The 12,351-nt window shown below is 37.0% G+C and overlaps 2 protein-coding genes across 3 annotated transcripts; one reads left to right on the top strand and one right to left on the bottom strand.

The window, feature by feature from the left end:
• Positions 1-675: 675 nt before the first annotated feature.
• Positions 676-7,140, top strand: LOC145032088 (histone acetyltransferase HAC12-like). Of its 2 annotated transcripts, none has more exons than XM_078980766.1 (13): positions 676-1,134; positions 1,432-1,531; positions 2,252-2,444; positions 2,532-3,784; positions 3,891-4,298; positions 4,383-4,583; positions 4,712-4,858; positions 4,946-5,239; positions 5,309-5,448; positions 5,532-5,610; positions 5,692-6,090; positions 6,168-6,385; positions 6,471-7,140. In XM_078980766.1, the coding sequence occupies exons 1-13, from the start codon at positions 995-997 to the stop codon at positions 6,553-6,555; spliced, it is 3,657 nt and encodes a 1,218-aa protein (XP_078836892.1). In that variant the 5' UTR covers positions 676-994; the 3' UTR covers positions 6,556-7,140. The 2 variants fall into 2 exon arrangements, with proteins under 2 accessions (XP_078836892.1, XP_078836891.1); XM_078980765.1 differs by having other exon boundaries at positions 2,213-2,444.
• Positions 7,005-12,136, bottom strand: LINC1 (little nuclei1). The gene is made up of 8 exons (XM_078980767.1): positions 11,632-12,136; positions 10,931-11,140; positions 10,581-10,834; positions 10,227-10,501; positions 10,075-10,154; positions 7,955-9,978; positions 7,682-7,871; positions 7,005-7,600 (listed from the first exon to the last, which is right to left on the bottom strand). The coding sequence occupies exons 1-8, from the start codon at positions 11,842-11,844 to the stop codon at positions 7,349-7,351; spliced, it is 3,498 nt and encodes a 1,165-aa protein (XP_078836893.1). The 5' UTR covers positions 11,845-12,136; the 3' UTR covers positions 7,005-7,348.
• Positions 12,137-12,351: the final 215 nt, after the last annotated feature.

Below are 12,351 nucleotides of genomic sequence, written 5' to 3'. Positions count from 1 at the left end.
AAAAAGCAATCGTTATAGTTATATTTTAAAATTTCATTCCCTTTATTTTCTTTTTATATTGTATCTTTTTCTAAATCATGGATATTTTTTGGTTTATTATTTGCAAAACATATAATATATATTTTTAACGGAATAAAACATGTTGATATGTAGTTTATTTAACAATTTACTTCTATTTAATTAAAAAAATATATCTATAAAATAATATATTTTTTATTTATCATTATATTTTATTTGGTTTTTTATTTATTAAATAATTTGTTTGGATGGATCAACATTAAACAAATGTGACAATTGAATGTAATAATTAATATAATTATCTTGTTAATTACATAATCTTGTTTCTTTTATTTCTTAATGTTTTGATTATATAATACTAAAGAAACTCATGGTTTTGTCTTAAAATAATCATACATCCTATTTAATTTAAGTAAAACCACACAAGAACTAAGTCATTAAAATAAATATATATAAATATAAAGGTAAGAGACTAATAAATTGTTTGATTTTCCAACTTTATATATAACTAATGAATTAAAAATACATGCATTTGGCGCCATCGTCGATAAACTAATCAATATTTTTTTATTATCAAGGTAAGGTACCACTTCATACGACACCCGAAACCTAAGTCATCACTACTACTCGATATGACCCCACAAAATCAGCCGAGCCGAATTAGATAGAAATCATAACCTATAAATTAAAATGGAAATTTAATTCGATTTACCCTAACTTCCTCATCGCCATCCAAACGGGGGACATTCGATTCGTACTTAGATTTCGAAGATAGAAGAAGCTAACAACGATTCCTGGAACATCGAGAGAGAAAAAAAAATAACAAAAAATAACTTTCCCTCTTTTTTATTTGCCCCAAACTAGGGTTCCTTACCAATCGTTGAATTCCTACCCGTTGCGTGTCTTTCGCAATCTTTCTTGAAATTTTCAGATACCCTGTTCATTGTATGTTCTTGCAATTTGAAATTATGAGAGGATGGTTTACGAATTAGGTCACGTACGCGACCAATTCACGAACAAGAACATTGGTATTCAGAAAGAAGGAGGTGCCGCGAGTAATTTGCACAAGAAGCGACGTTCCGGCGTCAATAATGTTAATAAGTTTATCGGCAGCGTGTAAGTTACTTGTTCTTCTTTTTGGGCTTTTAAGTTTCGAATTTGATAGTGGGGGCTGTATTTGATATTAGTTCTTGGAACATTAAGGCGTCTACAACTTTTGGTTGGTGTAAGTATATGTTTCATAATGATGAAAAGACAAGTTTTTAGTGTTAATGTGGTATTACTTGACAACTTTAAACTTTATAGCGTGAAGCAAGGGGACAATTAATGCATACATTAGGGATCAGTGATTTAAGTCAAATGCATTGAGCATTTATTTACTATATTTAATGGAGTAATATATATACTGTGTAGTGCCAAAAACTATATGGAGACAACTGTGGGAGAGAATTGGGCATCTGACCTTATCAATCACCTGAACACCCGATTTCCGACCTCTATCGATTCTCAAAAGGTAACCATTCTTGTTCTTTGTCATTAGTAGAATCGGATATTACAATGTGGATGATTTGGTGGTGGTTTGAATCGCGCGTGCGGCTAATTAGTACCATAATGATTGCGTCGGGACAGAATTTAGGGTTCCAACATGTTGATTGGAGAAAACTCTCAATTGGTTGTATCCAGTATGATCTGTGGTAGATTGGGTAATGATTATTCGATATGCTTCAAATAGCGTGTGTGATTGTTCTTTTTTATAAGTAGATTTGAATATTGCAAATGTGCAACAAGATTTATTGTTCCGATGCTTCCATTGGAAAAAAACTTCTCAAAATGAGTTGCATCCGATGCGATTCATGCTAGATCTATTCGCTAATGATTATAAATGGGAACTTTGTGCTTTTCCCATGTAATGAAATCATTAATTTCATTTAAAGCATTTCAGCTGTATAGAAAGGGGAAAAGTGGTTATAGCGTGCCAACTGCCAAGGGCTTCTAGACTTGTTTTTAGCTTTATGAATATTTATCATATTGAAATCGGAATTTCATGCTTCAAAGGTCTTTAATTAGCTTATTTCCATGCATAAACATTTCTTGTTATTGTTGAAGACTTGCTATGTGGAAAATTTTAAATTTCTACTTGAGTTGATAAATTTTTTTCATATCTAAACTTACATACATTCTGAAACTCTAATAGGAGTATAATGACCACAAGTTACTTGCCCATGGATTGCAGAACTACATTCAACATGATGCTAATCTTCATCAGATAGTATCCAACACCCTTGCTTCCTCTCATTCATCTTTGCCAGATTTGTTGGTTTCACCTGTTTTTCATAGCTCTACTTCAACCTGTCCTGAAAATTACATGAATTTGGGATACAATCATTACAATCCTGCTTCAGTTTATAATCCTGAGTTTTGTGGAGGTATGTTCTTTCATCTTTGGCTCTTCCATTCCCATTTTTTCCTAAAATGCCCCCACTAAATTATTTATGTTTGATCAACATCTACAGCTTCTGCATTTAACGATTATACCCAGAATATTCCCAGCACAAATGTTGGTTGTGGTGGGATGAACTTGATTTCCCCATTGGGTGTAAAGCAGACTGATCTAGACCTTATTACTTCACCTGAACAAGTATCATCCATCACTGCATGTTCTTATGGAGATATGATATCTGATTCTGAAGCTTTTGATAGTAGAGCTTATTATCAGTTGAAGACTCAATCAAATATGTTATTTGGCAATGGTGAAAAATCCAGAAATGAAGTCGCAATTCAGGCTCAACCACATGTTTTGGAAAGTTCAAATCAAATCTCTAGTTTGCAAGTCCTTAACTCATATATCATGTACAAAGATATGCCAGCAGATTTAAGAAGAGAAGTTCCTTTCCAAAATTATATGCATGCAGCAGAATGCAAGGACATTTTTTGCAATTGCTCCATGTATCTTGAACTGGCATCCCATTTTGACAAGTGTCATGATTCAAATTGCAGTATTTGCGGGCCCGCAAGGTCTTTATATGGTACTAATAAATTTCACTTGGAATCTAAAAAGAGAAAGATAGATGAATCAGAGCCCACACTTTATGCTGATCCGAGTCACACCGAAACACTTTCAGAAGATGCATTATTACCTACAAAATATCAGAAGATGGATACAATTGCATGTAATGAAGATGTTCAAGAAGTAGTACAACTACAAACAGAACTTTTAGGAGCAGATGTCGACTCAAAAGTTAGTGCAAATGGAGAAGAAGAAGAAGAAGAAGAAGAAGCAGCAGCCAGGGATGATGATCAGGAAAAGAAGTTGAATGGTGAACAAGAATCAACAGGGCTAAAACAAAGTGATGGTGATGGTATTACAAACAGTGAAATGAACAAATCAGAGAAGATGAAGATACAGAGTGTGTCTTTAGCTGATTTTTTCACTGCAGATCAAATCAGAGGGCATTTGTTGAGTTTTACCCCTCAGAAGGATGTAGTGTCAGGAAACAGAGAACAGTCAATCGGTCAAAACAGATGCCAGCTGTGCACCATGGATAAGCTTGTATTTGCCCCATCACCTATATATTGCTCATCTTGTGACACCCGTATCAAGCGAAATGTCGGGTATTTTCGATCAACAAATGAAATTGGTATACGCCATTGTTTCTGTATGTCATGTTACAGAGGATCTCACGGGACTAATATTATAATGCGCGGGTTTTCTATTCCCAAATCAAATCTCCAAAAAGCAAAAAACGATGAGGAAAAAGAGGACTCTGTAAGTTGTTGATATATTTCCATTTTATCATATTTTAATGCAGTAACCTTATTTGTCTCTGGTCTTAACTCTTAATCTATTTGGTGTTGATGACTTGATCATGCAGTGGGTTCTTTGTGATAGATGTCAATGCTGGCAGCATAGGATATGTGGTCTGTATAATGATGAAAAAGATGTGGAAGGGAAGGCGGAATATATTTGTCCAAAATGTTATTTACAAGAAATAGAGGATGGAACACGTGTTCCCTTACCAGAAACCAATGCTTTTGGAGCAAAAGATCTTCCAAGAACTAATCTGAGTGATCACATAGAGGAAAGACTGTGTAGGCGTCTGAATCAAGAAAGACAAGAAATGGCAAAGATTTCTGGAATTGAACCAAATGAGGTACCTGGAGCTGAAGGTCTTGTTGTGAGGGTGGTTGTGTCTGTTGAGAAACAGCTGGAAGTGAGACAGAAGTTTAAAGACATACTTCATGGAGAAGATTACCCATCTGGATTTACATACAGATCAAAGGTAACTATTATTATATGCTTTCAGCTTACTCATATGTCTAAATAGGCATCTCATCTGACATTATATATATCTTTTTGGCATCAGTTGATCTTTTTGTTCCAGAATATAGAAGGGGTGGATGTGTGCCTGTTTGGAATGTGTGTTCAGGAGTTTGGATCAGAGTGTGGGGGCCCAAATCAACGCTGTGTGTATATCTCGTATCTTGATTCTGTAAAGTACTTTAGACCTGAGAGAAAGAGTGTGAATGGTGAATCTCTTCGGACCTTTGTTTATCATGAAATATTGGTACTTCAACTTCTTTCACTTTTCTTTTGTTTACTTTATTTTATCTACACTTGCTTGTGTTGTGTGTTGATGAACTTGATTAAAAGTGTCTCTTTTGTTTTTTTTGCCTATCTTATGATGATCATCAGATTGGATACCTTGAGTATTGCAAGACACGGGGTTTCGCCACCTGTTATATATGGGCATGTCCTCTTATAAAAGGAGAAGATTATATTTTTTACTGCCATCCAGAGACTCAGAGAACACCAAAGCAGGATAAGCTACGCCAGTGGTACCTCTCTTTGTCTCTGCACATAAGGTGTTTGGTAAAATGCCTCAAAGTAAGAGTATATTTTTTTTTTTGTTTTTTTATGTTTAGGTACAAGTCAATGCTAAAGAAAGGGGCGGAAGATGGTGTTGTTGTGGACTACACAAATTTATACAATCAGTTTTTTGTTGCTAGTGGAGAGGGGAATACAAAGATAACTGCAGCTCGTTTGCCCTTTTTTGATGGTGATTATTGGTCAGGGGCAGCTGAAAATATAGTTAGGAAACTTGAAGTAGAAGAAACCAGTGCTGGTGGATTGCAAAGCAAGCTACCTAACAAGAGAATCTTGAAAGCCATGGGACAGGATAAACCTGATGTTGCAGTCAAGGATGTGTTAGTGATGCAAAAGGTAATCTTTTTGCTTGCTGTATGCTGCCTCACTTAGACTCATATTCTTCTTTCTTGATTTTACTTGCAGCTGGGCCAAACTATTCTACCTGTGAAGGAAAATTTTATGATTGTCCATTTACAGCATGTTTGCACTCATTGCCATGAAGTGATATTATCTGGGAGCAGATGGTTTTGCAGCCACTGCAAAAAGATTCAACTATGTTCAAGGTAAATGGGCTCTTTGGTTTTTTTCATCTCTTTCTCTAAATAAAAACATACGTGTTTTACTGATGATTATGGTTTCACTGCAGATGTTTTAATGCCGAGAAGAATCTTTCTAGGATTGAAATGCACACATGCCATTCTGGTGAAAAGAATCTACTCTCCGAGGTGAGAGAAACTCCATAAAAACACCTTAAAGATCTTCCGTTTTCTTTTTTATTATTAGTGTTGAAGTGGTTGAGTTTACAGGTTGTGGTGAAGAATGTGACTGTTGATACCAAAGATAAAGATGATGTGTTTGTGAACAGTTTCTTTGAGACTCGTGATGCCTTCTTAAACAAATGCCAGAAATCCCATTTTCAGTTTGATACATTATCCCATGCCAAATATTCGTCTATGATGATCTTGTATCATCTAATCCACAAGCCTCCTCCTATTAAACCAACCTGCACTGCTTGCAACAAAGATGTTGTGGTTGAGCGATGCTGGCATTGTGACATCTGTACAAAGTATAATGTTTGTGAATCATGCTATAAGATGAAACGTGGTGCTTATCATCCTCACAGATTAAATCCACCTTCACTCATACTTGTCAGGGGATCGAAACCTAAACATGGACATCTCCAGAAGCAACAAAAACCCATGACGGTATCTATGATTCTGAACAACTTTCTTTCTTACATTAATCAAGTAAAAACAATGTTTTATATTCCTTTCCATTGCAGTTGAAAGCAGTGCTGGATGTTTTAATGCATGCATCTGAATGTGCGAGGATCCCGTGCTCTTATACAGAGTGTGTAACTATGAGAAGACTTTTCTACCATGCTTCTAGATGTAGTGTCAGGGTTCCTGGAGGGTGCCAATTTTGTCAAAGGGTATGGAGAATATTAAAGGAGCACTCACAAATATGTAAAGATTCTGATTGCAGGATACCTCGCTGCATGTAAGTTGTACCAAAAACTCTCAATCTTTTACTAGTTACTTACTCCAACCCAAAAAGTGTCTTGTAACGTGGTTTTGTTGTTCAGGGATATAAAGAAGCACAAGGAGCTTAAAGCCCGCTTGGCTATGGCTAATCAAGCACCAGCAGTAGCAGGAGCTTCCTGTTACTAAATCACCTCTACAGTAAAGAAAATAAAGTTGGAAGTGGTCACAGTTTTGCACAACTAACATGAATAGATAAAGTTTGAGCTTTTGTCATCATATCAACAACATAAGTGATGTGTTTTTGCTGTGTGTCCAAGTCGGATATATATATATATATATATATATATATATATATATATATATATATATATATATATATATATATATATATATATAGGGTTTAGAGTAGTTAAAGATAACTAACAGTAGTTGGAGCATTTGGTCTGTGGATGGTTTTTCAGGCACCAAACCCTAGTATGTATAAATCAAGTTTTGAATTTTACATTTCTTGTTTGTGTAATCTCATGGTTAGAAGATGCACAAACAAAGATGTTTTTCATTTGATGTTTGACGCATGGGTTTGAATGTAATAGAATGAACAATCATGCAAAACAAACAAGATAAGACACTAGAAATTGTAAATAGAATGAACAATCATAATAATGGTCTAACACAATGAAAATCAAGTGTGACAATCCAGGTCCAGTGACAAGTTAACTGGCCATAGCAAATTTATGTTGCAAAGCAAAAGAAAAAAAAAAAAAAAAACAATCTGACTGAAGATAGATAGAGATATACCATACCAAGCCTAGGAAACTAGCTACAACGTGACTCCTACATAAACAATTGATTGACGACACTACAAACAAACAAAGAAAGAAACACAACAAACAACTCTTGACGCCAAAAAGGTGGGAGTTGTTTGGACTCTATGCATGCATGATATATAAAAAAAAAAAAAAAGGCTTCTACTTGTTCCTCATGTTGAGATAAATGTCCACAGCTTTCTTCCAATGGAAACTTCACCAGGATGCTCAACCTCCTCTTCATCTTCAGACTCATCATCATCATCATCATCATCATTGTCATTGTCATGTTGGTCCTGAACAGCAGGAGGAGTTCCAGTCTGGTGCTGTTGAGGCGTCCCATTCACTTCTTCACTCAAAGCAACACCAACACCATCTGAGCAATTGTTTCCTGCTACCTCATTCTCCCCATCTACAACTTTCTTCTGATACCATATACCAAATAAATAAAAATTCAGATTAAATAATAATACATGTGTTGAAAACAAGGAGAAAGGAAGCACTACCTCCAGAAACCCATCATGATGATGGTGATCATGATCATGGGGTTGTGAATCTCCATTAGCAAGACTGGCAGAAGCTCCAGGTTGAGGCTTTGGGACTTTTCTCTTTCTCCCAACACGTCCGCTTCCCTTTGAGTTATGTGACACCGACACATCATCTTCTTTGCTTTGATTAGACAAGGCGGGAGCTCCACTGATGATTAACAGGGAAGAAATGTAGGTAGACTAATAAAAGATTATGGCTTACCAAAAATAATTATAAATTTAGTTACTTACGCCTTGGGTCGACGAAGGTTGTATCGTCTAACTTGAGGTTGAGGTTGAGGCGCTTCAACTTTCTGTCTCCTACTCCCAGTTGTGACACTGTCAGAATATTCACTGTAGTCAGGATTTTCTTCAATTGCGCGCTTACGCCTTCCCTTTGATGTTTTTGATGTTCCCTCAACACCAACATCAGAAGAGTGCTCAACACCATTGTTCTCACTAGTTGCCTTTTTAGGACGCCCTCTCCCTTTAGTGGTAGCCCTCCTCGTTCGTTTACTCTGACTCTGACTTTCATCCTTCATATCAGAAGGAGACTGCTGCTGGGATACTTCTTCAATGTCATGCGTCTGGCTGTTGGTGTTTCCATGATCATCATCACCCGATTGCTCAACACCAGCATCATCCACGGATTGAACCCTCTGGACATCAAAAGAATCCAATACAACTCTAGCCGACACTTCCTGTTCTTCCTCGGAGCTCAATATGTATTCTGGTATTTCTCCAACATCTACAAGCTTCTCTTGTGCTTGTGCTTGTGCTTGTGTTGCCCCCTCTGTACTACCATCTTCAACACCGCCTTCATGTACATTCTTCTTCCCAGTTGAGAATATGGAGATCTTTGAGGTGCACTTTCGCAACCAGGTCAAGGTCCCACCAGAAGCAGGAGATCCTCCTGAATTATTATTACCCATGGATGTCCCTACATTTGGTCTCTCTGAAGTACCCTGCCCACCTTCTTTCAAATACCCATCAAACTTTGGGACAGGAAAACTATCTGCATTCTTCATTTCTGATAAGGATTGAAGATCAGAGAGTACAAACTCAGAAACTCTCTCTCCACACTCCTTGCACCCTTTGTTTTCCTCAACGAATGCAACAAACCGTTTCTTTTCCTTGAGAAACTGTTCGCGTTGATCCTTTAACTTTATGCTAAGGCTAACAAGTTCATCAATGTCTTTTTTCATTTCAATCTGCTGCCCTTCTAGATGCTTCTGGTTTGCAAATACATCTTGTTTTTCCTTTTCTAACTGTATCCTTTCTAGCTTCATCTCTTCCATTTCCCTACCTGCAACATCTTTCAAGTACTTCACATTCGCCAGCTCCCTGTCTCTCTCTTCTTCAAATGAATTTTTCGCTTCACGCATGCGGTTCTCAATCTCCGCCTCTTTCCGCTGCATTTCAGTCTCCAGCTCTTGTTTCAGAACTTCAAATTCATGAAGCATTTGGGATTTCTTACTTTCATATTGCTCTTCCAAAACAGATTTCTCATGCTCCATGGTAGCAGCAAACGACTCTTTAGCCAATCTCAGACCTTCCAACTCTCTTTCCACATAAGCTTGTGTTTCCAGCTTCTCGTTATTCAACCTTTCTTCTTCTAAACGGTTTGTTTTTTCTATCTTTTTCTTCTGTGCAGTAAAAGATTCCAATTCCTTCTTTATTTCAACTCTTTTCTCATCAAGATCTTCCCATTCCTTTTCAAACTTCTCCTTCTCCTGCTTCAGATCTTCCCTTACATTCAAAACCGCTTCTCTCTCTTGCCTGATTTTTTCTATCTCTTGCTTCAGTTCAGACTGCAAACGGGCATGCTCGCACCTCTCTTCTTCTGTGACTCGAAGCCTTTCACGTTCTTCACTTATCTTCAATTTTTGCTCTTCAATTTCACTACTTAACTTCTCAAGCTCGACCTTGAGATTCAACAAATTCTCCATTTCACTGCTTAATTCTTTCCTTTCATTCTCTAGGTTCTTCTCCTCAGATTTAAGGCTCTTCTCCTTCTCCTTTAAAGCTTTCGACTTCACATCAAATTCCTTCTCTTTCTCCTTGATTTTCTCCTGTTTCTTTTCTAGCGCCTGTTCTCGTTTTGCAATCTTTCCTTCCAAGTGATTGACTTCAACTTCCTTCTTCTCCACCTCAACAACCCTGTTTTTGAAATCCTCATCCAATGATTTTCTCTTTTGTTCCATTTCCAACTCAAATTCATGCGTCTTTGCATCCAAAATGACCTTGTGTTCATCCAAAAGTTTTTGAAGCTCTACCTGTAAGTACCATGAAGTTGAATTGGTTGTACATATTAGAACCAACACTATATGCTATAATACATGAGTAACAACTAACAAGCCACAACAACTTACTTTTTCTCTTGCCTTAAGCTTCTCCTCCAGTTCTAGTAATCCCTTCTCCTGTACCTCTAACTTCTTCCTCATAGCTGCAGCTTCCTGCAACAAAACACAGATGTTCTTTATCATAGAACTCTAAAAAACAACTGGCCAAAAGCCTAAAACACTTGCCTTTTCTTTTAAGACCAGATTTTCCATCCTGGTGCTAATTTCATCTTCTTTAGTTTTAAGAGCTGAATCAGCCAGGTCAATTTTCTTCTGTGCTTCTTCAAGTTCAAGCTGTTTCTGCTTAAATAATCTATCACTATCATTTGCCCTCTCCTCTCTTTGGTTGAGTAACCTACGGACCTCAGCCAGCTTCTCCTCTCCCTCTTGTAACTTTCTCTCCCACTCCCTCAAGTCCTCCCTTTGGTGAGATAGATTACGCTCATGTGCATCTCTCCTGAAAACAGAAAAGAAATTATATATATAAAAAAAATAACGTTGTGAAAGAATAAGATTTAACAAAATGTGAAGCATACTCGGAATTAAATGACATGCGCTCTCTCATGAGTGAAGCTTCTTTTGACTCGATCTCAAGTGATCTTCTCTGAAGCTCTGATGTCTTCCTGCTGACCTCAGCAAGCTTGGCATCAGCAGCACGCAACTTTGCCTCTACCTCCAATGATCTCCCTTCAACACTAGTAGCCAAAGCATTTGCTTCCTCTAACTTCGAATCAGCAGTGAACTTTATTTCTGCATATTCTGACCGCATTTCACGCAAAGCCTTCTCTAACTGCAGTAGCCAATTGATTAAAATGTTAGCAGTTCTCTTATTTAAGTTGTATTGACAATGACATCTCAATGGAAGGTCAAGTTAAGATGTTATTACCTCATGGACACACTGTTTTTCAACCCCTAATGCTTTCCTCAACCTCTCCTCACGCTTCTCCACCTCAGATATTGCAATAAGATGTGCTGTTTTCTCTCTCTGAAGGAGCTCTTTGGTTTCGGATAATAGTTGCTCATATTGTTCGTTCTTGGACACCGATTCTTTTTTCTCAATGAGAAGAAGGCCCATGTTATATTGATATTCATAGAGCTGTATAGACCAATTACCAGATGAAATTCAGTGGGTCTACCAAATATACTAGACAAACAGATTGAAGAAATAGCATTGACATAAGGAAAAAAAAAGTAAGTAGCAATTCACAATTTTCTCACAAATTCTCTTTGAATCACTTCATTTACAGTTCTCCGTTGAGTTCTCCTAAGACCACTTCCTATAAACAGATAACTGCTATGAACTTACTACGGGTGCGGTTTAAGAACCCAGTTGTGACGTTATATTCACTAAATATTTCTAGAGTAACTGGTGCTTGCTCAAACTTCATCATCCATCAAATTGAGAAATAAATTGGTTTATTAAGACCCTAAACAGAAGCCAAATTATGCATGCTTTTACTAACTAAGTAAGAACGAACTTCATAAAGATCTAAACTCACATCACAAAATCAAGAAAACCCACAACAGCAACAAAAAATAAGATACTTAAGCAGCTTAAAATATAAAAACGTATTAATCTTTACTAACCTCCTTCTCGAGGCTAGAAATCTTATCAATCACAACGTCCTGATCCATAATCCCAACGTTGGACACCAAACCCTCAGGTGTCGACTCACCAAGTGCAAAACCCTTATCCCTAGGGCTCGAATTAGGGCCCGAATTGGCCAAGACGATCCCGTTTTTGTCTGCTCTAGGCGAGAGCCAACCCGACCACGCCTTCTTCTGAGGTGTAACCATCATAATCCTCTCAAAATTGCAGATCCTATATCTTCTAACTTCATAAAGAGTGAACAAAAATCGATCTTTTTCGCCCAAAAAGCACCAGCAATCAGATGTTCCAAATCCCGAGAGTAACTAAACTAGTAATAGAGGAAAGAAAGAAGATCAACCCTAACCGGACGTGAGAAAAATCCCAAATTCCGACGAATAAAAGCAGTTCGAATCCGGTAACGTCTCCAAACTAACTTTTCTCTCTCTCCAAAATGTGCCGAGAAGCCAACCTTTTGGTGGGTTAGCGCGGATCACTCACGTTATTTCTCAATTTTTATTTTATATTCCAGGCTAGCACAGCAATTTCACGTTGAAATTACTATTATGTCCTTCTTACGTTTCAGAGTGATTTTAACGTGCATAATTATTTTATATGTGTCGTTCTTCTTTTTAAAAAGTAATATTTTTATTAATAAAATCTTTTTTTTTTATCAGACAGAAACTCTACATCAAAATTGAGATAATTTATGAATTAAA

The sequence above is a fragment of the Lactuca saligna genome, chromosome 2 (assembly GCF_052625555.1).
Source record: "Lactuca saligna cultivar CGN05327 chromosome 2, ASM5262555v1, whole genome shotgun sequence".
NCBI lineage: Eukaryota > Viridiplantae > Streptophyta > Magnoliopsida > Asterales > Asteraceae > Lactuca > Lactuca saligna.
This window is presented reverse-complemented; position numbering and strand designations above follow the sequence as displayed.